The 27,494-nt window shown below is 38.7% G+C and overlaps 1 protein-coding gene across 1 annotated transcript in view; it reads right to left on the bottom strand.

The window, feature by feature from the left end:
- The window catches only part of Cdh2 (cadherin 2), a 217,083-nt gene that overhangs the window by 15,020 nt on the left and 174,569 nt on the right, over positions 1-27,494 (bottom strand). Inside the window, exons 11-14 of the mRNA XM_047526537.1 lie at positions 27,010-27,152; positions 23,554-23,787; positions 23,015-23,248; positions 20,903-21,042 (exon numbers count right to left, since the gene is read on the bottom strand). Of these exons, the coding sequence (XP_047382493.1) occupies positions 20,903-21,042; positions 23,015-23,248; positions 23,554-23,787; positions 27,010-27,152 (751 nt within the window). The remainder of the gene's footprint in view (positions 1-20,902; positions 21,043-23,014; positions 23,249-23,553; positions 23,788-27,009; positions 27,153-27,494) is intronic.

The following is a 27,494-nucleotide window of genomic DNA, read 5'->3' on the forward strand; positions in this document are numbered from 1 at the left end:
TAAACACACAAATTATAATGTGTAGGATGAGAATTACAATGAGAATTATAGAGACTGAAAATGTTCTCAAGGTCTCTGGGTTTGTGGTCTTACTTCTGAGGATTATAAACAATCCAACAAGGAATCTTTACTTGGTTCCTAAAACTCTGGAGAAAGAACTGATCTGAAAATTCTCTTATGACTGTCAACCTTGACAATGTTATTAGCTTCCCAAAGAAATTTAATTTTCAAGTGAAAGTCAAGGAAAATCTTGTTTTAACTAATATGTAGAATGTGTATTAACTGGGAATGATCATTAAAAGTAGGCATGGATTTAGGGTATTTAGAATACTAACATTGCAAGTAACAGCATATTCTTTTCTCTATGATTTAAAATGTCTTAAGGGTGATTTAATTCTGGGAAAGTTAGTAAGAAGTTAATAAACAGCTGAAGCTCTGGTTCTGGCTTTTCTTGTTATATTTCACTACTTGATATGATTTATAATTAGTTCAGAAAATATTAGCAAAAATCTAGGTTAGAACATTAGGTTTTGCTTAATAAAACAAAATAAAAATAAAGAAAATAATAAAATGGAATTCTGGAATTCCAGGCAAATATTTGGGGAAACTACCCTTGCAGACAGAATCTATAGAATGTGATTCTGACTGTCTCAGGGAATAATGAAATCATTCATTTATTTCCTCCTTTCAGGGAATGCCAGCTGGGTGCGAAATACCATTTTCAGCTCTGAGAGGGTGAACAAGGAAACCAACCTTGGTCCCATCATCTGTGAGGAATGACATTAGGTACTTCTTGTGCTGTCTCCTGTAATCAAATGAAACCCCTCAAAACAGAGGTCATTGCTCCCACTTTGTGGATCAAAGCAGCTCTGCAAGGCTAATGATTCAACCAAGGTCACAGACTCATTAAGTCGTGCCAAGGATAAAACCAACAAATAGCTGAGCAAAGAAGTGTTCCATGTAGTTTACTGACTGGAGAAGACATCAGGGGTTCAGCACTTGACCGGAGAATTCAGATGCTGATGCTAATTAGGCTCTGGGTTGTGCCAAATGGGACAGGGCAGATTTGGGTCCTGAGGGCCCTTACACAGTTGGTTAGAAGAGGCTCCTGCAGTTCAGGCAGCCGGGAATCCTCACTTAGGTCCAACAAGTGTATGGCCCATGGAGGAGGTGGGTGAGCACTTGAAGTTCATGGTCCATTTAGAACCAGTGAGGAAACCCTAGTGCTTTGCTGACCTTGGCAAGGACTGGCACAAGTGGACACTTTCCTTTTATAGCAGCAAAGGTAACATAACCTTAGAATTCCCATGTAGATGTAGTTTCAAACTCTCAATGTCTGAAGACAGAGTGACAATGAGAAATGAAAATAGGTACATATAATTCTCATGGAAAAACAATGTATCTGGAAAAAAGCTGACTTGGCATGGGCAAGAAGGTCTTTAGAGAAAGGAATGGAAAGTGGAGAACATTATCTCACTCTCTATTAAAACAACTGAATAAAATAGTGATAAGGTGTCAACATATTACTATATAACTCTTGACAAGTAAGCCAAACACCCTTGCAAGCTTTATGTAAATTACATTACAACCTGATTTCCTCAGCAAAATACAGTTATGATGGTAAAGATCTACACAAGTGAAATGGTGTGAAAAACTAAGTAGATTCTAGGGATTATTAAAGTGCCCCCAAATAAAAAGTTTCCTAAAAGTCTTTCTGGATTGAATCACAAACCTAATAGACATAAGATAACTGAGAACTTAAGCAGATGAACACCCCCATTCTCTATTTTCATAGACATTTTATTGGAGGGGAGTACTGGGGATTGAACTCAGGGATATTTGGCCACTGAGCTACATCCCCAGCCCTATTTTGTATTTTATTTAGAGACAGGGTCTCAGAGTTGCTTAGTGCCTCGCTGCTGCTGAGGCTGGGTTTGAACTTGAAATCCTTCTGCCTTGGCCTCCCGAGTCGCTGGGATTACAGGTGTGGCATTTTCTATTAACATGAACATGAATGGATTAATTCTCCAGCAAAAACAATGTAGCTTTCCATAAACCGCGGCCCCACTATGTGGCACCAGTTCATTGTTCCCGCGTCCCTGGTTTCCTGTGAGTGATGTTCCACACAGTATCTTTCAAAATGCTCTCTGTTCTCAGAATTGTGCATGAGCTGAAGGCTCTTTCTTTGGTACAAAAATCATGGTTCTGTTTCAGGACACTGGCACTGCTGAACTTTTACCACGGTGCATCTCCCATTGTGAAATTTTGGCATATTCTTTGGGGAAAATGCAGCCAATGCACAATTCAATTTGACTCAACAAATACTTCCTAAGAGCCTCCTGGGTCACAGACGTGGTTACTGACCTCAAAATCATTAAAGCAATACAGTATCTCAACTATCGCAGGAAACATGGGGAGTGAAGAGTAAGGAGCTGTGGAGAAGGGGCTGCGGGAAGAAAGGAGGATACGGATGCATTGGAGCCTCGGGGTCCAGCATCGGGACCAGCTTTAGAAAGAACAACGTGCCTCCGGGAATCTGAAATATCTTTCCTCTCCTAATGTTTGCAATTTCCCATTCTTCCCATGCGATTCATTTACAGGCCCACAAAGAGGGATACAGTCTTTAACCCTCCCAGCACTCTCTATGTTGGGAGATGAAAGCACAGCCATTGAAAGCTTTTCGATTCCACATTTCACCCTGAGAACCAACTTCTGCTTCCAAAAAAAACAAAAATGTCACCCCTCGGTAAAAGATCAAAGTCATTCTGCCTCAGCATGACCTATTATTTGATCTTGGTGGAGACATAAAAATAGATAATAAAGAAATAGCATTTGGTGAGAGAGAATGGAAATCCTTCCCCAGATTATGACATATCATTTGGGAATTTCCTGAAGAATAATATTCTTTCTTTTCAGATAAAGGATCATAGCATTTTACTTAAAGAAAATGCATTCTGAAGTCAGAGTACCTTGACTCAAAGCCTGGCTTCATCACAGCTTAAATGTGTGACCTTAAGGGGATTACATAAATTGCCTGTGCTAACCTTAACAGTTAGTATTCAACCTTTGCCCACAAAAAAGCTAATGAGGACTCCATTAATAAGACCATAGCAATGCTCAACAAACATTTTTTGTGAGGTCCAGCTAGTAAATACTTTAAGGTTTTTGGGCCATACAATCTCTTCTGCAATATCTCAATGCTGATGCCACTGTGGCATACAAAATATGTAAACAATGGGCATGGCTAATGGCTCTGCTCCAGTAAATCTGTGTTTATAAAAACAGGCAGTTCGTGGCTATGGATGCTGGTCAAACTTTGACCAATAGCATTTTGTCATCTTACCCTTTTGTTCCCCTTCTGCACAGTGCTGACACATACTTGGCATTCAAATTCTTATCATTTGTTATTACTTGGCTATTGATAAATTGACATTACCCTAAACCCAAATAGAGCAAGTTTATGATTAGTTGGGAGAAATGAATATTAACATCAGTTATATGCAATATTATGTTCATTCACATGAAATCATGTTGACAGTGAAACTATTTAATAAGTAATAAGGATGGGTATTGACCGGTCCAAAATATATGCTGTCTGTAGCCTAGCAGTATGTGCCCCCTGCCAATAAGTGTGTTGAGAACAGCATGCAAAAAGGGCGTGATAATGTGTTAATCCGATCCCTGGTGAAACTCTGCTCCTGTGAAGTGAGTGTCACTTTTTTAGTAACTAAAATACACTACTGCTTGCAAGTGGGCATAAATGTATGAATAACTTGGAAACATCATTAACAAAGCATTATTAGTTAATAATAAAAACACTGAAAGTGGTCTCCAATTATGTCCAGATTTAGCCATCTGGTAGTCTGCTTATAAAACAGAATGATTTTATAAAACAATTATTTAAATGAATTAAATGCATTGTGGTTGAGTTACATGAATTCATTCTCCACTTGGGCCAGATGGCTGAGCTTGTTTACCTAACTTGGGGTTGGTTCTTGAGATAAAAATATGTCCATAGAGACCCCTGGCTCAAGCAGTGATCTCTTGACTCAGAGTAGGATCCCTCTGGCCCTGAGGGGCTATCTTGTATCCATATCCCATTCCCTTATCTAGGCAACTTGCCTGGATTTCAGATTTTAGTTTCTGTTGTCCAAATTATATGTTGTTGTTATTGTTTTAGTGACTTCATTGTTCAGATTGATTGTCCAGATTGTAACTTTATTATGTGCTCAATTTTGCAAGCCACGCTTAGCCAATTAGTTGGGTCTTACCCTTTGCCTATTCTAAAGCCAGACTACTAGTGATCATTTAATAAGCTGTAGCTTAGCCCCCAATCTTGCTGATCTTATCTAGTACCACCTATGTGCTACACCTCAGTAAGACTAAATAAAATGTCTGCCATATGATCTCCAGCACAGTGCAAAAAAGAGTTTGAAATCTTTAGTTGTACACACCTGGGTTTGAAACTGGACTACTAGCATTGTGACTTCAGAGAGGCATCAGGAATAATACCGTAAGAGGCATGCAAACTAAGAACACAGTACATCACGTGTCACAGAACAGGTATGCAAAGAAGGCTAGCATTTAAATGCACTGTCATCATTTCCTGCAGGAATCAGAAACATTAAGGGATTAAAGTGAAGTGATCAGGGGTGCAATTAATCCTGTAGGTAGAGCTGCAGACTAGGAAATGCAGGAAGAAGGCCCAGTGAAGTTCAACTTATATTCTCTGCATGCTGCCAGGTCCAACTGTCCTAAATAGTCAAATAAAAAATGACCAAGAAAAGTCCTTACCTTCACAGAGCCTATGGCCAGGACCAGGGCTGGACACAGAACTTGAAAATAGATATGGACACTGTGGAGCTCAAAGCAGAGAGGGCCTTGATTTAGCCTGGGACCCCAAAACAAAGTATCGTGAGATAAATCTTGATGGCTAAGCAGGTGGAGACATGGACTAAGCCAAGAAAGTGTAGCAAGATACAAGTATAGAAGTAGAGGCAGTTCAATGCTACTGCAGTCTAAAATGCTGAGCAGAGGGCAATACAGGAGAAACTAAGTCATCAGCTCCCAAAGTTTGCATTCCTAAAAGCCAAATCCCAGTTCATGGAATTATAAGTTCTCACCGCATCTAAGGCCTCTGAACTCTGCTGAATGTACTTTCCCTGTCAGGGAGATTCTGGGGACCTCAACCACTGAAGTACTGAAACTAATTTCTGCAAATCACTTGAGAAGTCAATTTCAACCAAAAAATAAAAATAAAAAGTCAACTGACACAGAGATTAAAACTGGATGTTTTCAGTTCTAGAAACCCTGGCTACTAAGAGAATTCCTATGGAGCCTCCTTTTGTCCTGATTACATGTGATTACTGACATGTGTATGGGCTGGAGTCTGCTCAAAATGACTCTAGGATGACAGAGAGTACCAGGTGCTCTCTCCAGATAAAGGGAAGGCTGCCCTTGCTGGTCTGTGGTGAGCCCTTCTTACTGATTTTCAGGCCCATCTTGTTTTCATGAGCTGTGAACCTATTATGTCTCGACTATGTCTACGGAGACACATCCTCTGGCATGTCTGGATGGCTTGGGAAAATGCAGCCTGTTGAGGATGGGGTAAGAACTGTTCTTATAGAACCTCCCTAAAAATTCTCTATACTCTGCCACTTCTCCTGGGTCAGGGAGAGATCTGTTGCTGATCGCTAAATCCATTTATTTCTCTTCCAAATAGTCACACAGCTCAGGGATACTTTCCAGGGACTTGGGAAGAGAAGTGATGTGTGTCACTTCCAGGCCTGGCCCCTAAATTCTCCTCCATATCCTGTTGCCATCCAGTGACTACAAGTACACATGGATGGGGTGGCCTTGGAAGCCATGTGTGGAGGTTGAGCTGTGCGCACATGATGTTCTTGAATGACCACGTGGAACAAACCTCCCTCCTTCATGCCAGATGCCCATGACCAGTCACCCAATTACTGTTAAGCAGGCAAGAAACACAGTTCAATTAGACTTCGTCACAGAAGTCTTAGTTACAGTGGTTAAGCTATTTTAACTAATACACCTGGCTAAATATTTGTGTGGCTAATCTACTTTATTTTCTTTTAAACCCATAATACAGAAAATAATCTTAGGCTTTCAGAACTTGATGGTATCTTCTCATAGAAATCTGTTTTTATTAATCCAGAGGCAAATAAGTAGTATATAATTTATTCAGGTCTAAAAAATGAGCATCTATAAAGTACAGGCTGATAATAAAAACCAGTCAAGTTGGTCTGGTAGAAAAAGGAAGAAATGACTGGAACATGCTTGCCTCGCTTAAAGAAGAAAACTTCTACTTAGTTTCTGATAATTGCATCATGTCAGAACGCAGGCCACATTGTTAGATCTTTCCATTTTTGTAAAGAATTGGGAAACAAGAACTTTAAGTGAATTCTTTCAATTTTTGAGTTCTGCAGGCTAAATGCAACACAGCCATGGGCTGTGTGTAAACAGACCCTAGGGTGTGAGCTGTTGCTTTTAAGTGGCACAGAATCCATATTTCAGATGTGTCATCCAAACCATCAGGGTTGCTATCAGGTGCTTCCTCTGGGAGTTCAGACCATCTCAGATGACAAAACACTAGTCCCGAGCACATCTGCAGAATTTAAGAAATCAAATTTGGGGGGGATCCAGGCAGAGTCCTCAGTTCTAGAACGTGCAACCCACAGAGTTCACTGGCCCAAGAGGTGGGGGGCTTGCCTGAAGACACAGAGAAGGAAACGGGGCAGAAGAAGGTATGAGAAGACTGACCTGCAATACAGTTATGAGGGCCAAAAATCCCAGAGAGATCAAGGGACCTCCAGGTGGCCACTCAGCCCTTCCGTCAGGACCTGCGCTCTGATCAGTGTCGGTTTTAATCTCCAATTCTGCACGGGGAGATGACAAGCCCTGCTTCCCCAACACTGGCACTGCTCCCACGAGCCGCCACCTGTGGTCCAAAGGGCTTCGGCATCCACCTATGGCCACTCATGATCCCCTACCATGAACAGCAGCACCTCCGGTCACAGACTAAGAGTACCCACCACAGCCCACGGCTCTGGGAATCTTTCCAAATCCAAGTCTGAGAGCAAAGGAAGCTGCTGGGTGTCCTGGACACTATTCCAAGGAGGGGACATGCCGACAGGCCATGTTTTAATTGCTTTGTTGAACACAAGCTTTGCCAAGGATGGTATAAGACGTGGTGAACACACCAGCTTCTGTGGATGCAGGCAGAGAAGGATTTAATCATTGCTCTCACTTGTTAACGGTGTGTGCCTACTTTGCTAACTACTGTGAACGGAAGTCTGGTGAAATCATGGACATAAAGCACTCAGTACTGTGTCTAATACACAGGGTGCAACACACAGCAGTTTTTGCTAACTTGATGGAGAATGAAGCTGTCTGAGGTTAAGTGATTAAGGTAAGCTGTGAGTGTCATACACATAATGCAACAGATAAGTGCTTGTTTAATACAAGAACAACTACAATAAAGTCTAAGCTTCAAAGAGCAACGACGAACTGTTTCTTGTCCTGGTGCTAAAAGAGAAGGATCCCAGGGAAATGGGTGATCAACTGTATTGCACATTCTCCCTGATTTTATTAGTGCTGCTGATATGGAAGGAACTAGATGCAGAGATCACTGAAAGCGATACTGTATCTGCAACCAGCCCCACTGTCCAAAAGGGCACCGAAGGACATTTACTAATGAGGGTAATTAAACATGCCTCCATATCCAACAAAAGGTCTGCTGGTGATAGCAAAGCAGATAAAGAAGAAACCTCGCCCTCTACAAAGAGACTGGACATTATATTAAGAGTGCCCAACAACCAACAGCCAGCACAGAGATAATGCTCCTGCCAGAACACAGCCAAGGCCAGATTCAAATAGGGGCCCAACATAGTCTCCTGACCAGAATATTCACAAGCTCTGATAAATGTCTACTATGCACAAGAAAGGGAAAAAGACATAGTGGTATTGTTCTTTCTTTTCTTAGGCTCATCTCATTTTGCTAAGAAATAAGCAACTTGTTATTTAGGTGAAATAAGTCAAGCTCAGGTTAAGGGTTGTATGTTTTTTCTTACATGTGAAAGCTGGTGAGAAAAAAGGAATAAAAAGATGTATGTGCGGGGGGAGTCTCATGGAAATCAAAGGGAGATCAGTAGAAGAAAGGGACCAGGGGGTGGGAGAGAGGGAGGGAGGAAAAATTGGGGAGTGAATTGGCCATATTATATTGTTATATTGTGTATTGTGTGTGTGTACAAATATGTAACAAAAATCCCATCATTAGGTACAACTCTAATGAGCCAATAAAAATGTGGAAAGAGGGGGAAAAAAGGAAATAAAGGTTACTTGAAAAAAAAAAGGAAATTAGTAACCTTGGCATGGAACTTAAGCAGACAGAGATGCTAATCAAAGACAGGGAAGATAAGGACTATCCTGGTGAAGGACTGTTTTGCTCTGATTTCTTTCTAATCAGTTAGCTGCCAATAAGAAGGAAGAATAGGAGTTTCTGCTCAGCCAGGTTCAGGCTGACCTTGAGACTGTGGCTAGAGACCTGCCCTTGTGATACCCAAAGTCATCCTGTGGTGTTTACCCACTTCCTGAACTGACCTCTGAACCCTACCAATTCTTTAAAGCTGGATAAACAAAATGTGGTTAACTCTTATAAGAGAATATTATTCAGTGGTGGTAAAAATGATCCATTAAAAGACTGTCTAGCTCAGACACCAAGCAGACCAGACCTGTGCCTGGTTATCACAAACCATGCTCACTTTTTGTAGTGCAATCCTCACTCAAACCTTGAGGACACAAGGTGCTCTGTAAAAGATAGTTTTGTGTAATAAAATGGACTAAGACTTGTCTAGAATGTAGCATGGCACCAATCACATTTTCACTATATCTTTGAGGTTCTAATGAAAAGTATGAATTATATCATATTGCCTAAAAGGCTTAATGCACACTACAAATAAATAGGATTCCTAATAGGGAGTCACATGTGAATTATGGCATATAGGTACAGTCTATTTCAACAAAGCTAGATTTCTCAGGAACTGATCAGGATTTTAAGATTTCAAGTAAGAATGTCTCTATAGAGAGTGAAGTACTTAAATTAGATACACTTAGGAAAGTAAGACTGTTAAATAATTTATTTTCTCTTAAGGAAAAAAAAAAAGATAAAAGGATCCACCAAAAATCTTGGAAAAAACCTGAATAATACTCTTAGAGAATTTACTTTATCAGGTATCCAGACCTTAGAAAGTGATGCTATTTAAAACAACATGGTATTCAGTCAAAATTAGACAAATGAAGCAAGTAGCCAACCCACTGACCCACGCATGTATAATTATCTGCTTTGTGACAATGAGCCATGATTACTTACATTTTTTTTAGTAAATATAATATAGAATATATATATAGAATATATATATATAAATAGAATATAACTGGATATCCATAAAAATTCCTGATCCATATCTTATACCAAAAAGAAAATCAATTATATATATTATAAAATTATAAATTATATATAAAAATTTATATATATATATATATAAATTATATATATATATGTATACATAAACATATTGGGAGAAAATGAAACAACTGGACCTCAGTGTAATTAAAACCTTCTGCTCATCATAAGACATTATAAAGAGAATAAAAGACAAGCTACTGAATGAGAAGTACTTGCAATGCACTCATATGACAAAGAATTCATTTCTTTAAGGACCCCCTATAAATCAATAAGGAAAAAGAGGTGATCCTATAGAAAAGTAGAAAAACAGGCAGAACAGAAACTTTACAACAGGTATCAATATGGGGCCTGGTGCAGTGGTGCACGCCTCTAAACCCGACAACTCAGGAGGCTGAGGTAGGAGGATCACAGTTTTGAGGACAGACTCAGCAATTTAGCATGACCCTATCTCAATGTAAAAAATAAAAAAGGGATTCAGATGTCATGCCTACATGGATAACACAGCAGCATGGCTTCCCATCCACCAACATGTGGTAGCCTCCATCTTGCATCATCTCTGCTGCGGCCATAGCCATCTTTAGTTGGGGCAGCGTCCATTTTGGGACACCAGCCAGAGATTAGAAGTCCAATATCAAGGTACCTACAGGTTACCGCTGCCACCATCACTAACTAAGGATGTGGCTTCCACTTGGGGATAACAGCCAGGGCCTGAAAGAACATCACCAAGATCTCTGAAGTATCTCTGCTAGATGTGCTAATAGCCATCATCTTGCTGCAAAGGCAGAAGAGAGCCCTGCAAGGGGTTGGTAGGTTGGAAGAGGGTTTGAGGGCATCTTGAGCCTGGTTCACCCAGTCAACCAGCCCAGCACCCACTGGAATCCCAGAGACAACTCGGGCAGCACTTTCTGGGACTTGACATCAGTCTGGTTCACAACTTCCCCCCCAATATAGCATCCACCGATTACCTGGTCCCACCAGTTTCTCAATCAACAAGGTCCTCCAGCTTCTCAACCCCCAGACTCCCAACCACCCTGTAGCTACCAGCACAGCCCAGTGCTTGCAGCTATGTGGTTGGTCCACAGCTCTCAATGCCTGGTCCTGAACTGCCTGATATGGAACAATTGTCCTCAAAAGGTGCACAGATCTTGGGGTTCAGTTCCCAGGACCCCTGAGAGAGGTTCCTAATAGAGAAGTTGAAAAGGGTAGGGGCAAGGGACATACAATTTAGAGACTAGATTAGAGACCAGGAACTGTGGGGTCCACAAGTGAGGTAAGGGGCTAAGACCAGGCTCCTGTGTCACACAAGTCACCCCCAAAGGAGAGTCCCGGGGTGCAGTCTTCCAGTAAGATTGGCAGTTGCTATACCCCACCTCCAGGAGTCCTGCCTCCAAGTCTAATCCTCCTACCTTAGTAACTTTCACCATCCTGAGGGCGGAGTTACCATGAAACTCCAGACGACCCCACCCATCAGATGAGAAGGGAAGCAGAGATGATATTGATCACTAACAGAAACAATTGTTGAATTTTCCTTCAAGATTTTTTTCCCCTATTTTTTCTTTTTTTCCTCTATTTGTTGCCTGCTCTCATATCCCAACATTTTTGAAATCAAGTATTTTTCATGCATCAAGTTACTGAGGACTTGGGAGGTTTAAATGGTGTATTACAGTTTGGGTATAGAATCTTTTTTTTTTTTTTTTTTTGGTACACTTTTTCCTTTTACTATTTTCCTTTTATATATAGGTTTCCTTGGAGTCCCTTTCTGTTTTTCTCCTGCTAACAACCAACTTCTTTTGATTCTGCTTTCACTCTTCCTAAGATCTAGTACCTCTGTATTCTCATTTCTTACTTCATTAATATTACATCCTACACCCCTCCTCCACCCTCTTTGTCCACCTTATTGTGGACCTTATTGCAAACCTATTGTTTATGCTGTAGACAATAACCGAACACATCAACCCTATTTATTGTGATAAAACTGTTAATGTTTAATAGAGGCAATTTGGTTTAAGGCTCATATTATTTGCATTGGGTGCTTTTAATATTGATCTCCCCCTTAAAGGCAAAGTATTGGAAACCTGCGGGGACACTATAAATCTCTAGAGTGGGAACTGTAATACCTTGGATCCACAGTGCTAGAGGGGAAAATACACGGACAGTATGAATAAACAAAGGAAGAAAGGGCTCCAAACAAACCAAGATGCTATATTAATAGAATCCATTGACAGCACAGAAGAAATGTCAGAGAAGGAGTTCAGAATGTACACAATTTAATTGTTCTGCAAAATAAAGGATGATATAGGAGAGCAAATGCAGGCAACAAAAGTTCACTTCAATAAAGAGTTAAAAGAGCAAATTCAGGAAGAAAAAGATTACTTCAACAGAGGGACAGAGATTAAAAAAAAAAAAAAAAAAAAGCAGAAATCCTTAAAATGAAGGAAAAAATTAACCAAATTAAAAAATCAATAAAAAGCATCACCAACAGACTAGATCACTTGGAAGACAGAACCTCAGACAATGAAGACAAACTATTTAATCTTGAAAATAAAGTTGACCAAACAGAGAAAATGGTAAGAAATCAGGAATGGGACCTCTAAGAATTATGCAATAACATGAAAAGTCCAAATTTAGGAGTTGCCTGGATAAAGGAAGGCACAGAGATACAAACCAAAGGAATGAATAATCTATTCAATGAAATAATGTCAGAAAATTTCCCAAACTTGAAGAATGAAATGGAAAATAAAATGCAAGATGCTTCCAGACACCCAATGTACAGAACTACAACAGATCCACACCAAGGCATATTATAATTAAAATGCCCAGCATACAAAATAAAGATAGAATTTTAAAGGCTGCAGAAGAGAATTATCATGTTACATACAGGGGGAAACCAATTTGGATATCAGCAGATTTCTAGACTCAGACCCTAAAAGCTAGAAGGTCCTGGAACAACATATTTCAAGCTCTGAAAGAAAGCGATGCCAACGAAGAACCTTATATCCAGCAAAACTAAGCTTCAGATTTGATGATGAAATAAAAACATTCCATGGTAAACAAAAGTTTAAAAAATTCACAAATAGAAAGCCTGCACTACAGAACACTCTGAGCACAATATTCCATGAAGAGGAAATTAAAAAAAAAAAACCATGAAAGTCAGCCAAGGGAGCAAAGTCACTACACTAAAGCAAAAACCAATCAAAGGAGAAACCAAGTCAAGTTAAAAACCAAAAATAAGCCAAAATGACTGGGAATACAAACCATATCTCAATAATAAGCCTGAATGTTAATGGTCTAAACTCATTATTCAAAAGGCATGGACTGGCAGATTGGATTAAAAAAAAGACCCAACAATATGCTGCCTTCGAGAGACTCACAGGAAAAGACATCCACAGACTGAAAGTAAAAGGATGGGAAAAAAACATATCATGCACATGGAATTAGTAAAAAAGCAGGGGCTTCCATCCTCATATCATATAAAGTGGAATTCAAGCCAAAGTTAGTCAGAAGGGATAAGGAAGGAAATTTCATACTGCTTTAAGAAATCATAAATCAACAAGATATAACAATAGAAAATATTTATGCCCCAAACAACAGAGCATCTATGTATGTCAAACAAACCCTTTTCAATTTCAGGAATCGAATAGACCAAAACACAATAGTGGGTGACTTTAACACACCTCTTTCACCACTGGATAGATCTTCCAAACAAAAATTGAGCAAAGAAACTATAGAACTCAATAATACAATCAACAATTTAGACTTAACAGACGTACACAGAATACTCCATCCATCAGGGAGCAAATACACTTTTCTCTCAGCAGCACATGGATTCTTCTCTAAAACATACCACATGTTATGCCACAAAACAACTCTTAGCAAACACACACAAAAAAATGAGATACTACCCTGCCTTCTATCAGATCATAATTGAATGAAATTAGAAACCAATAATAAAATAAAAAATAGAAGCTACTCCAATACCTGGAGACCAAATAATACACTTTGAATGATGCATGCATAGCAGAAGACATCAGGGAGGAGATAAAAGAATTCTTAGAAGTAAATGAAGAGCGATATAACATATCAAAATTTCTGGGACACCATGAAAGCAGTACTAAGAGGAAAATTCATTGCATTGAGCTCATTCAGTAAAAGAATAAAAAGTCAACAAATAAATGACCTAACATTACATCTCAAAGCAGTAGAAAAAGAAAAAAAAATCAACACCAAAAGTAGCAGAAGACAGGAAATAGTTAACATCAGAGCTGAAATCAATGAAATTGAAACAAAAGAAACAACTGAAAAACTGACACAACAAAAAGTTGGTTCTTTGAAAAAATAAAATCGGTAAGACCTTAGCCACGCTAATGAAGAAAAGGAGAGAGAAAACTCAAATTACTAAAATTCATCACGAGAAAGGAAATATCATGAAGGACACTCTTGAAATACAACAGTAATCAGAAGCTATTTTGAAAATCTATACTCCAACCAAATAGAAAATCTCGAAGACATCAACAAATTTCTAGACATATGATCCTCCCAAACTGAATCAGGAGGATATACACAATTAAAAATACATAAGTTTTAAGCAATGAAATACAAGATGCCATCAAAAGCCTACCAACCAAGAAAAGACCAGGACCAGACAGATTCTTAGCCAAGTTCTACAAGACATTCAAAGGAGACATTGAGGAGTAATACCAATACTCCTCAAAGTATTCCATGAAATAGAAAAGGAGGGAACCCTTCCAAACTCATTCTATGAAGCTAGTATCACCCTGATACCAAAACCAGACAAAGACACGTCAAGGAAAGAAAAATTGAAACCAATCTCCCTGATGAAAATAGATGAAAAATTCTTAACAAAGTTCTGGCAAACTGCATACAAAAACATATTAAAAATATAGTGCAACAGGAGCAAGTGGGGTTCATTCCAGGGATACAAGGTTGAGTCAACACCTGGAAATCAATAAATGTAATTTATCAATATCATATCAATAGACTTAAAGAATCATATGATCATTTCAATAGATGCAGAAAATGCATTTGATAAAATACAGCACCCTTCATGTTCAAAACTCTAGAAAAAATAGGGATAGTAGGAGTATACATCAGCATCATAAAAGCCATATATGCTAAACTGAAGGCCAACATCATTCTAAATAGAGGAAAATTAAAGCATTCCCTCTAAAATCTGGAACAAGATAGGGATGCCCTCTTTTACCACTCTTGTTCAACATAGTCCTTGAAACTCTAGTCAGAGCAATTAGGGGAAATAAATTAAAGGGATATGAATAAGAAAAGAAGAATTTGAACTATCACTACTTGCAGATGACATGATTCTATATTTAGAGGATCCAAATAACTCTACCTGAAAACTTCTAGAACTAATAACTGAATTCAGCAAAGTAGCAGGATATAAAATCAACACCCATAAATCTAAAGCATTTCTCTTCATAAGTGATGACTCCTCTGAAAGAGAAATTAGGAAAACTACCCTGTTCACAATAGCCTCAAAACAACAACAAAACAAAACAAAACACCTGGGAATCAATCTAACAAAAGAGGGGAAAGTCCTTTACAATGAGAACTACAGAACACTAAAGAAAGAAATTAAAGAAAACCTTAGAAGATGGGAAGATCTTCCATGTTCTTGGATAGGCAGAATTAATATTATCAAAATGGTCACACTATCAAAAGGGTTATACAGATTCAAGGAAATTCCAGTTAAAATCCCAATGCCTTTTGTCATAGAAGTAGAGAAAGCAATTGTGAAATTCATCTGGAAAAATAAGAGACCCAGAATAGCCAAGGCAATCCTTAGCAAGAAGAGTGAAACAGAAAGCATTGAAATAGCAGACCTCAAACTATACTACAGAGCTATAGAAACAAAAAAAGCAAGGTATTGGCACCAAAAGAGAAGACAGACCAATGGTACAGAATAGAAGACACAGACATAAACCCACATAAATATAGTTATCTCATACTTAACAAAGGTGCCAATAACATACAATGGAGAAAAGGTAGTCTCTTCAACAAGTGGTGCTGGGAAAACTGGAAATCCATATGCAGTAAAATGAAATTAAACTCCTATCTCTCACCCTGCACCAAACTCAACTCAAAATGGATCAAGGACCTTGGAATCAGAACAGAGACCCTGCACCTAAAAGAAGAAATAGTGGGCCCAAATTTTCATCATGTTTGCTTAGGACCAGACTTCTTTAAGAAGACTGTGTAGAGGGAAAAGAGGGGTGGGAGGGGTGGGGGGGAGGGGAAAAATAAAATAAACATCATTACCCTATGTAAACGTAAAAAAAATAAAAAAAAAAAAAAGAAGACGTCTAAAGCACAAGAAATAAAGTTAAGAATCAACAAACGGAATGGATTCAAACTAATTTTTTTTTTTTTCTCAGCAAAGGAAATAATCAATAATGTGAAAAGAGAGCCTACAGAGTGGGAAAAAATGTTTACCACATGCACTTCAGATATAGCACAAATCTCCAGGATATATAAAGAACTCAAAAAACTTAATACCCCAAAAATAAATAACTCAGTCAATAAATGGGCTAAGGACTGATCAGACACTTCACAGAAGAAGATGCACAATCTACCAACAAATATATGAAAAAATGTTCAGCACTGCTAGTTATTAGAGAAATGTAAACCAAAACTACTCTAAGATTTCATCTCACTACAGTCAGAATGGCAATTATCAAGAATACAAGCTACAGTATGTGTTGGCAAGGACTGGGGGAAAAGGTACACTCATACATTGCTAGTGGGAATGCAAACAGGTACAATCACTCTGGAAGGCAATAAAGAGATTCCTTAGAAAACTTGGAATGGAATCACCATTTGACCCAGCCATCCTACTCCTCGGCCTCTACCCAAAGGACTTAAAACCAGCATACTACAGTGATGCAGCCATATCAATGTTTATAGCAGCTCAATTCACAATAGCTAGATTGTGGAATCAACCTAGATGTCCTTCAACAGACTAATGGATAAAGAAGCTGGTATATATACACAATGGAATATTACTCATCCTTAAAAATTAAGAATAAAATTATCGCATTTACAGGTAAATGGATGGAGTTGGAGAATATCATGCTAAGTGAGATTAAGCCAATACCACAAAACCAAAGGCCACATGTTTTCTCTGATTAGTGGACGCTGATACATAAGTCAGTGGATTGGGGGGGAGACTGGAAGAACTTTGAATTGGGCAGAGCAGAACGAGAGGAGGGGAGAAGGCAGGGGAGTGTGAAAGATAGTGGAATGAAGCAGACATCCTTACCCTATGTACATGTATGATTGCATGCATGGTGTGACTCTATGTCCTATATCTCCAGAATTGAAAAGTTGGACTCCATTTGTGTACAATGAATCAAATGCATTCTGCTCTCATGTATAACTAAATAGAACAAATTAAAAAATTAAAAATTAAAGAAAATAAATGAAAATGGTTGGGGATGTAGGATGTAGTTCAGTGGTACAGTGCCCCAGGTTCAATCCCCAGCACCAAAATAAATAAATAGATAAATAAATTAATTAATTAAATAATCAAAACAGTAACTAAATCAGCAGGACAATCCCAAATAAATCTCAGTAAGACCCATAGTATTATAGTGTCTTACATTAAAGAGATTGGAAAAAAAAATCCAAGTGCTAAGGAAAACGATATGGGGCAATTAGAAATTCCATACACTGTGTGAAGGAGAGATGCAAAATTTGTAGTTACTCTTGGCAACAGGCATACTGTACTCGCACTGCACATACGAACACAGCAGAAATGCACCAGAACACATACACAACGTTCATAGAAGCTTTATTCATAATTACCCAACTGCATCAGATGTGATAAAATGATAAATAATTAACATTCTAAGCGTTAATTTTTACAACAGAATATTATTCCTCAATGGAAAAAAATGAACTACTTCTATAGACATTATAGAGGAATCTCATGGGTATAATGTTGAGTTATGGAAGCCGGCCCCAAATTCGTCCACGTTATCTATTTATGCAAAAAGTCAAGAATAGGGAATGCTAATCTATAGTGACAGAAATAAAAAAGAATGCCGTTTGCTTCTGTTAGCAGTTTTGTGGTCTGGCTGCCATACAGAGGCAAGCCCCTAGGCTACTGCAAAGGTTGGTATGGGTGGTGGGAACATTCAGACCTGCAGGAAGCCTTTTGCTTCTGGCTGGGCTATAGAAAGTCACAAGGCTCTTCTTCACATTCTCGTGCTGAGAACAAGTCAGACAAGTTACCGAATCACAGTTTTGTGAAACCATTAAGAGAGCTGAGAACAAAATGAGGCCTATCTGAATGAAAAAATAGGACTGGACAATCCCTTTCTAAGAGAAAGAAGACTGAGAGCTGCTTTTATCCCCGGGAAGGAATGAGAGGCAAGAAAAACGGAATCTGCTGTTAAAAGGCTTAAGGATAAATCACTGAAACTTTGAAGAACACTTCTGTGGTCATGAGTGGACAGGCTTGATGCATCTGAGTCCCAAGCGAGCTTGAGCCCTCTGTTTACTCCTTCCTGTGGACCTCTGTTTAGTGCACAAGCGGACTGGCAAAAGGTTGGGTACAGGGCTCAAAAGCTGGCATGCTGAGGAAGAAGTTTGGATTTGATAAATGCCATAGACTGGCAGAGACAATTAAGCCAGAGACAGGAAGTTGACACAGGATAGGAATGACCCAGGCTAAGTGAAGGCAGCACCATTGGGATGATGGTAAGTGCGTGGATTTTATGAACCCTCTTAGAATTTCAGGGAGACAGAAACGACGTGAGCATTCCTAAACGACAAGTTTCATTCTGTTAGTCTGAGGTAAAAATTAGAAATAACAAATGCATTGTCTGCAATGAGAACTAGAGTGGGAAATCAAAACAGAGGGTCAGAGACAAGTGGAGGCTCTTGAGCTAAAAACTAAGATGTCACCCGTGAACCAAGAAGCTGCAAAAATACCCGAGGAAGACCAGTATTAAAAACATTAGCCACAGAGTACGACGCAGTGAAAGTTCCAGAACCACTCTCAGGCTATTCGACAAGTGGATAGGAAGCGACACATTCATGCCTAGGAGTTTATGTGGGAGCCTGCAAAACTTTAGAGATCAGGAAAGGGAGAGGCTGAAGATTTATGATGTTAATTTTAAGAAATCTTCATATTCTGCTTCATAAATTCCAAAGACACAAAACAGCAGTAAGTTAATGTTTCGTTTAGGTTTTATTCAGGTTGGTCAGGCATCATTATACTCCCAAATGCAGAGAACGGCACTTCTCCAAGGGGACGGGTCGTCTGCTTGGGAAGGAAACTGGAACTGGACCTGGAGTTGGATCGTGAGCATTTCTGACTCCTAGAGGCTGGTGTTTTCCTGCTGCCTTATTCTGTATCCCCTTCCCTCACAGGCTAAGTTGTACCATCTGATCTCAAGCATCCTTCTGAGTGGAAGAAGTCAATAAAACAAACAGACATTTCCTAAAATAATTACAAGAAAACCTTTTAAAACTATTTATCGAAAGGACTGATGTGGAAGGAAGAAAAAGATTCAGATCTGATGACATTAGGTATCTTGGTCTACACTTTGAGATGCTTTGGTCCTGCCTCTGGACCAGTTTTTGTGCAGTATCTAGTTATTACTGGGGGCCTTGCCATAATTACTATTTTTGCTGAAGCCTCACTGAGTCGATTTTAGGTTTATGCCTTGACATGAAAAATAAAAATAATGGAAATAGAAGGTTTCTGAGAGAATGTGATCAATATACATTTGTCGATCTTGAATACAGCCCAGGAAAGCAAAAGGATAGATTAAGAATGAAGCCAAACATGAATTTTAAAATTCAAAGTCATTTATAAGGAAGAAACCCTGGGGTATATTTATAGAGCCATTTTAATTAGTCAGTATTCAAAACAGCTTTACACGCTTGAGTCAAATTTTCAACATATTTTAAACATGCATCTCCTCTAAATGAGAGAGTGGAGGTATTGTAAACCAAGCAAACTGGAATGAAATGATGTGAGTTTGAGGCCTGGTCACGAAAGTTACAAACTGGGAGCAAAGCACACCCAATTCTGTGCAAATGTGCAAGGGTTAAAACAAGGATTAAACACAAGCGAGGGGGTGATTACACTCTACAAGTAAACACAAAGTGATGTACCACTTCCTTAAAGGAGTGAAAAAGCAAAAGAAAAAATAAGTGTGAATATCTGCTTTTATTCAAGTCTACCGCTCTACCACTGATGTCTACCCCTATACTTAAGATGGAGTACCTTTTAATTTATGATGATAATGCAAAACCCAAGAATTCTGTGTTCTTTTTAGACCACTATTGCTGACATTTGTCTTGTAAGTAGAAATGACCAAGCTATCAAATGTATCTAGGCAACTTCTGTCCTAATAATTTCTCTTGGCTTACATCAATAGCTTCAGATCATTTCAAGAGCAAGTATATACAGCAGTTAGTTTTATCAGTGGTATCAGAGATACCTGAACTCAAATCCTGCATCTGTTACTTGCTGGTTTATAGAATCCAACTTACATTTAGTTTTCTTTCACTAAAAATGGAGATGTTCATAGTAACGACACATGCTTTAAAGATTTAAGAGACAATGACATTTAATATGCTTGGCAGAATGCCTGATATGTAGTATAGACCTAATAACGGTTAGCTCTTAAAATATCTCAAATGTTGCTTCTGAGCACACAGAGATGTTTGTTTTCCATGTGTTGGTGATTTTCATCCTTGAAATGGTTTGCAGTTCCATAGGTACACAGTGATTCTGAAGCTTGTGTGATTTGATAGCAAGAAGGAAATTTTGACTTCTAAACAATCACTACGAGCCAGACCCCATGATAAGACACTATGGACACAAAGACGGCCTAGATGTTGTCTCTAACTTCAAATATTTCTCTCTGTGTGTAAGACCCTTGAAGGCAAATATTTGTTGGTTCTGCCCACCTCTATATCATCTGAGATTAAAATCATGCCTGGAATACTAAATTTGCTTAGTAAATGTTTCTGGAATGAATAGGTTTAGTGCTTTTTCTACCATACATACAAATATCTAGATCTCAAGGTAAAACCTACTTCCAGTTATATTTCAAATAACCAAATAAAAACTGTGAAGAAAAATATTTTCATTGGTACATATATTAAAGGAATTGGGTTCAAATTCCAGGCTCCTTTGAAACACTGCTGGTGATTTTCTTACGGAATAAATACAATGACCTTTGGGGCTTTCAAAAAATTCAATAAACATGTGGCACACAGAAAAGAATTCGCCAAATGACTGATTTTGTGTGATAACAGAAAAGAAACCTGACACCATTTTCTTCCCCCACATATTAACCCTTTCCCCACCATTTAATCTGCATGATCATAAAATTTCCTTTTAAAGATCCAAATTTTGCTCACCTGGTCTTCTTCTCCTCCACCTTCTTCATCGTATTTTAAAATATTATCTCTTACATCATCCTCTGGATCAATTAAAAGTTGCTTGGCCTGGCGTTCTTTATCCCGGCGTTTCATCCACACCACAAACATCAGAACAAGGACTAGGTAGGAACATAGGAAACACACATAATCGCATCACTTTGAAAGTCAGAGCTATCTAATCATGTCTGCAACACTAATAATTTATATGTGAAAGGGTAGAGGCTTATAATGCATTTCTAACCCTATTATCTATTTCTGGCCTTGCACTTAAAGGAACAAGTCAAGGCAGTGGCTGAGCACTGGGTTCAGTTTGTGACCACGTGGGCTCCATGACCTGGGGTCCTGCAAACTCTCTGAGTGAATGTCTCCATCCTTAGTTTCATTGTCTATGCACAGTAACAGGATCATTTCGGGTCTTCATTTTGTCTTTTTAGAGGACAGATACCCTTAATAGAATACTTCAAAAATTCTGAAGACCACAAAACAGCAGGGAGTTAAATTATGACAACTGCTTAATGCAGACCGGTCCCTCACCATTATAATTCCAAATTCACAGAAAAAGGCACTTCTCTGGGGACACAAGTGCTGGCTTAGATGACTTGGGTAGGAAATTCAAACTAGATCAGGAATAGCATCTTGAGGTTTTTCTCGACTCCCAAGGGTTGGTGTTTTCCTGCCACACTGTTCTGCATTCCCTATTCTATCAAAATGCATGTTTCAGCTAAGAAGGCGAGGGGATTAGTTTGAGCACTGAAATAATATTAGGCTTTCATGCTTCACACTTATGTGCCAGGACTGGAACCATAAATTTTCCAGAGTTGATGTTAAAATCAGCACCAATTCATTTTCCTTCAAAATGCCACAGTCACTTCTCCATGCCTCAATCCATCATACCTAAGTCTTTCTTGATAAGGCTGGCATCTACGTCACGTTTCAGTGGAAAGCGAAACTTGTCCCTAAGTGCATATCTAGGAATGCGCTCTGTCTAAAATCTGAGGGTATCAGTTTACATCCTGAAACAAAAGATTTAATGACTCCTATTTGAGCACATTTTTATTATTGGCCATAAAAGTAAATATCCTCCTTTTAAAGCCAGATACATGATCTCATTTGCTATTGTTCCAGGGCTAAATCTAGCAAGTGGATTATTAGTATAGCATGCAGGTTTCAAATTATAGCCAAAGTAGTCTCCACACAGGAAGTAAAAAATGTTCAGGCTTCTATAGTAATTGCTTAGAATAAAGGGACAGAATTCTAAATTACCAGAACACTTGTAAATGGAGGAAACATAAAAGAAATGGCCAACATTTTCAAGAAAGTGATTGGTGCATAAGCATGATCGCACAATAAACTAAGTCCTGCTGCTATTCCACAATAAAACACAAGGCCCAGGCAATTTATTCTTTTAACCTGCATGCTTAGAAGTGGTTCCTAAAGTACTTTCCAGTGGTTAATTTCTTGCATTCCACTGAACCAAAGATTGCCAAGTATCTTAAAAAGGAGCAATTCCTTAATCTACACTTCCTCTAAAGACAGACAATTTATTGAGCTGTGCAATCATTTCTATTATCAAATGTGCTGTGTGTGAAGTACAATCTCTCACTATTTGGTGCAGCCCTTCAGAAACAAATACCTTGATCCTCGCATGACTGGAGCAGGCTGCTGACTGTGCTTTATACAAAGGAGAGTGAAGGAAAGCAATATACTTATTTTCCTAAATCATCAACCACGTGCCATAAATTCATACTCAAATCATAAGATAAGTGCTCGACCTTAGGACTGTTTAACATTTTTCTACGAAAAGAGTTTTCTACAGCACCCCAAGCAGTCAGCCTCTGAAAGTGGTAAGAGGGCATGGAACACGTATTCTGGGGAGGCTTGCTGCAAACCTGTAAGTGCTTGGTAGAATGCTCCAAGGTTTTCCATTCTCAGGTGGACTTGGCAGTCCTATGTATAATTGAGGAGACAATGCTCAGAGGTCAAGGCGAGCTGGTAGGTTATTTTGTAAGGCAACAGCAAAGTAAGTTCCTTCGCTAAACATCCCAGAAGCAAAAGGAATTAACACACCCAAGAGATAACGCGAGCACTCACTGAGCAGGATGATGATACACAGCAGGATGGCAATGATGGCCCCTGTGCCAAGCCCTGCGCCCACAATCCGGTCCACATCTGTGCAGTCCCCATTTGAGTCACACTGGCAAACCTTCACTCGGAGGATGGAAATATTGGACTTGGGAGGATTACCGGAATCTGTGATTATGATGGGAACTTCATAGATACCAGCCTCGAGAAATTTTATCTTTAAATTGAGCTGAGCAAAATCACCTGTCCAAAAAGAGGAAGAATACAGTGTGATAATCAATACCTAATGCAACAAAAATGCAGCCTTTTCCAGAATGTGTTTCCTACCTGTATACACTAAGAGAATCACGACGATGCTGCATTATAATGGTTTTTTTTTTTTTTTTTTTTTTTTGGCTTAAAGAGCTCTTAATATCTTACTTAAACTTTAAGTAGCTTTTAGCATATATTTAACGAGCAGATTATGAAGCACGTAAAAATTAACTTTTCATACCGGGTTTCAAAACCTCTCAACTCCACCTATATTCAAATAATTAACCTGTTCTTACCATTAAGCCGAGTGATGGTCCAATTTCTCTTAATAGTCACAGGAGATAAAGGAAGATCAAAAGCAAATGGTCCAGCATTTGGATCGATGTCATAATCAAGTGCTGTGATGTTAATTGAATTGGGGTCTGGCGTTTCACAAGTCTCTGCCTCTTGAGGTAACACTTGAGGGGCATTGTCATTAATATCAAGTAAATAGATTTGCAGTGTTCCTGTTCCACTCATAGGAGGAATTCCTGAAAAGGGAGGAAATATTACAACGGATGCTGAATAGTTCTCTCCAGTAAGTCTCAATTACAGCGAAATTCTCACGCTTCCAGTCTTCTTGCCCTTATCACCGTGTTACCCTGGAAAAATCTAGTTGCCACAGTATCTAAATGGACTGTTTCAGAGCAAGTGTCTCCAGGATGACCTTGAACTTCCATGTTGCTGTGCAGGAAGTGAGTAAGCATGTGATAATAGGGCCCCATGGGATCCCACACTTTTCCTGCCCCTGCTATCCATTACTCAGTGCACATCACACTCCTCCAGGCACCGTGTGGAACGTCAGAAAAGCATGGCAAAGGCTTCCAATCTTATGGACCCTAACCTTTGGATGGAGAACGAAGGTGTGTGTGCACGAAAGAACAGAAGAGTACTCGGAAAGCTCAAAAACTGGCTATGACCCAATGCAATGGTCTATAGACAAATAATACAGAAACACAGGCCTCATTTTGGGAAGGAATATCTTAGAGGAGAGAAGTGATAGTTATTGATCAGTCAACTACCTGCTTGAGAAAGGGTCAGATGGCTTTCTATGTATTATTTTGTTGTAATCCAAGGAAGCAGATTTGAACAGATGAGGAACCTTGTCTCTGTAAATTGCTCATGGTTATATACTCTTATATATAAGTGGGCTGTTACTAAAGATTGCTCTGCCGGTCCCAAATCCATTCTTATTCCACTATAAAATGTCTCTACCTCATATGATAATTTGGTCTGGTGTTTTTGGCTTTTGCTATCTTATAAATATTCATGCATAATGAATTATATGTATATAAAATAGTTTATTAATAGTGGTACATATTGAAGCCCAGAGACTTAAGTCACCTGTTCAAGGCAATGCCATGAAGAAGGTACTCATGTACATGTCATCCTGAACTAGGAATAAGTAAAAAATTCTACCACCCTCTGTGAAGAAGGTCATGGTTAGAGAATTAAGGGTGGAAGGCAGGGTGTCCGTTATAATTTCCCAATAATGTCACAACCACTGTGATATTTGATAGTTTGAGGAACTTTCACATTTATTATTACATTTAAGATTACTTGACTCTTAGAACAACTTTATAGAATAGGCAACAGTCAAAGAATTTACCAATAATGAAATCAAGGCACAGAGAATGTAAGAACTCACCCAATCATTAAGGAGCAGAACTGAGGTTCTACATCCAGCCTTGTGATTTAAAGTGAATTGCACATGCAAAGTGTCCCAGCTATCTAGACTGAACAGCTCACTTCTCTCTCCTATCAAATGCCTTTCCAATTAGAAAAAAATTCACCTGGGTGAATGAAAAATCTGGTGGGCACTCACAACCAACATACATACATACCACTTTCAATGTGAATCTTTATATTGCGACATTAGGGTTCAAGGTACATTAAGTTCTATTGTAGAAGAGAGCTACGCCTTCCATGCATTTGAGGAAGCATAAAACACACTAGTGCTCAGAAAATCAAGAGTCAAATGTTTTTTGTCTCATAAGCAGAAGCTAGAGCAAAATAAGGGGAAAAGGTGGTGGGGGATCATTTATTATAAAGAGATAGGGAAGACCAGTGAAGTAGAAGGAGATCGAGACAGAGGGAGGAAGAATGGGAAAAGGAAAGAAACGTGGAATGATTTAACACCGTGTGCATATATAACGATACCAGTGGAATTCCACATTTATGTATATGTAGAAAGCACCCATCAAAATTAAATAAATAAAAAAGTGAAAGGAAGAAAGAGAACAGGGGGAAGGAAAGGGGAGAGGGAAGTTGGAGGGGATGGGAACAAAAATGGAGTAAATTCCATGCATATATAATTCTGTCAAAATGAACTCAACTGTATATCTGTAAAGCTTCAATGAAAAAACCTCTAATGCAAAGCTCTGAGGTACACTGACAGAGGTTGTTCCTACAGCGGTCCAACTTTCAACATTTGAACAGTCATGTCTCATTAGATAAGATAAGAAATAGTGCTTTGGCTCTGTTGCCACATGGATTTACTTCAGATCGCAATCTCATTGAATCTTATTATACAGGATTTGGAAAGGTTCATTGAGATAGTTCTTATCAAAAGCGTTGACAGGCAATGTTTTTCAAACTGCACATCCTGCCCGCCAATTTAAAGGTTATTTTTATTAAACATTCATGTTACAGAATAACACTAAAACATTTTAAAATATGGATGTGATTCAGTTTTAAAACTATTAAAAATAGTTTCAAAAATAGGAGAAATGTGTTTTTAAGTTGTTAGTTTGTGCAGGTACCATTTTCTATGTAGAAGTCATTACATTTTCCTCAGAACCCTACAGAGTAAATACCATTACTGAATTTACTAACAAAAATAACAACAACAAAAAAAAAAAAATCAGAAAAAAGGAAAGAGATTAAAACCCCATCACCAATCATATACTTAAGACAGTGACAGAGGCAAAGACTGGGTCCTGGGGATCAGGCAGAACTCCAGAGCTCCCATTCTTAACCACATTTTAGACTGACTACTAACAAAACAAGAAAGATCATCATCAAGTTTATGTAAGCTCTTTTTATATTGGATAGTTAAAAAAAAAAAAAAAGTGCTTACCTATTTATCTCAACCAACTCAAACCCAGCAGAGATCCACAAAGAAAATCTGAAAGGGGTCAGAATATCTGTTCTAAAATCCAACACCCTAATGCTCACATTCTCACTTCCCTCAATTTATATCCCAAATTAAGAGTTTCCTAGTGCATGGCACACAGTGGTGGAGAGTCAGAAAGAGGACAATTACTAGAGACACACATAATGATGGCAGCAAACAGATGGACTGAAAGAAAGACCATCTCAAAAAACACAGAGTCTGGGGACACTAACAGTTGACTGGAGCTATAGTAAATCAGTCATCAAAGTGGCAAGACAGAACAATGAATGTTTATAATCAGTATACCAGGCTACCATGGAAGGCATGCAGACATGGAGACGATTCATTACAGACAAGAAGGTTCATAGGAAATGAAAATAAAAGTGTGTGCGTGCGTGTGTGTGTGTGTGTGTGTGTGTGTGCGCGCATGTGTGCGCATGCATGCATGCTTTTAAGTTGGGGCCTAAGGGCAATAAAGGTCCATTTTCTAGATAATTCAGTATTACAGAAAAATCTCGGTTTGTGTGCATGAACGATGAGGTTCTACTCTCTTTAACCAATGTACAGGATAACACCATAAATATATTTAATTACATACCATTGTCAGAAGCAAGGAAAGTAGCATTATATATATTGTTTTTCACATTTGGTGATTCTCTGTCCAAAACAGCAATTGTAGTGATTTGGCCATTCACAGGATCTATTTTTAGCCAATTGGCAGGATCAGATAATTTTGTGTATCTACAAAATGAAAGTGCAGTAAGTTTAATTTTTGTTTTGATGTGAAGCTTAAAAGATAAAGCATATTTTACAGGTTTAATTGCAAAAATACAACCAGCTCATTAACATGCATTTTTGGAGATGATAGAAATGGAGCTTTAACATGGAAAAAGTATTTCTGCAGCAGTGATTTTGTGAGGTACGTAAAGGCAGTGTTTGGTCAGGTATGCAGAAAACATTCCATAGATATTTTGGGAACAAGACAAAGAGCACAATCTCCCTATTGTGGGCTAAGGTGGACTGGACAGATCTCAATGAGGTTCTTGTTTACTTCAACAGATATCAAAGGTGCAAATAAACAGC

This window comes from Sciurus carolinensis, chromosome 15 (assembly GCF_902686445.1).
Source record: "Sciurus carolinensis chromosome 15, mSciCar1.2, whole genome shotgun sequence".
NCBI classification, from domain to species: Eukaryota; Metazoa; Chordata; class Mammalia; order Rodentia; family Sciuridae; genus Sciurus; species Sciurus carolinensis.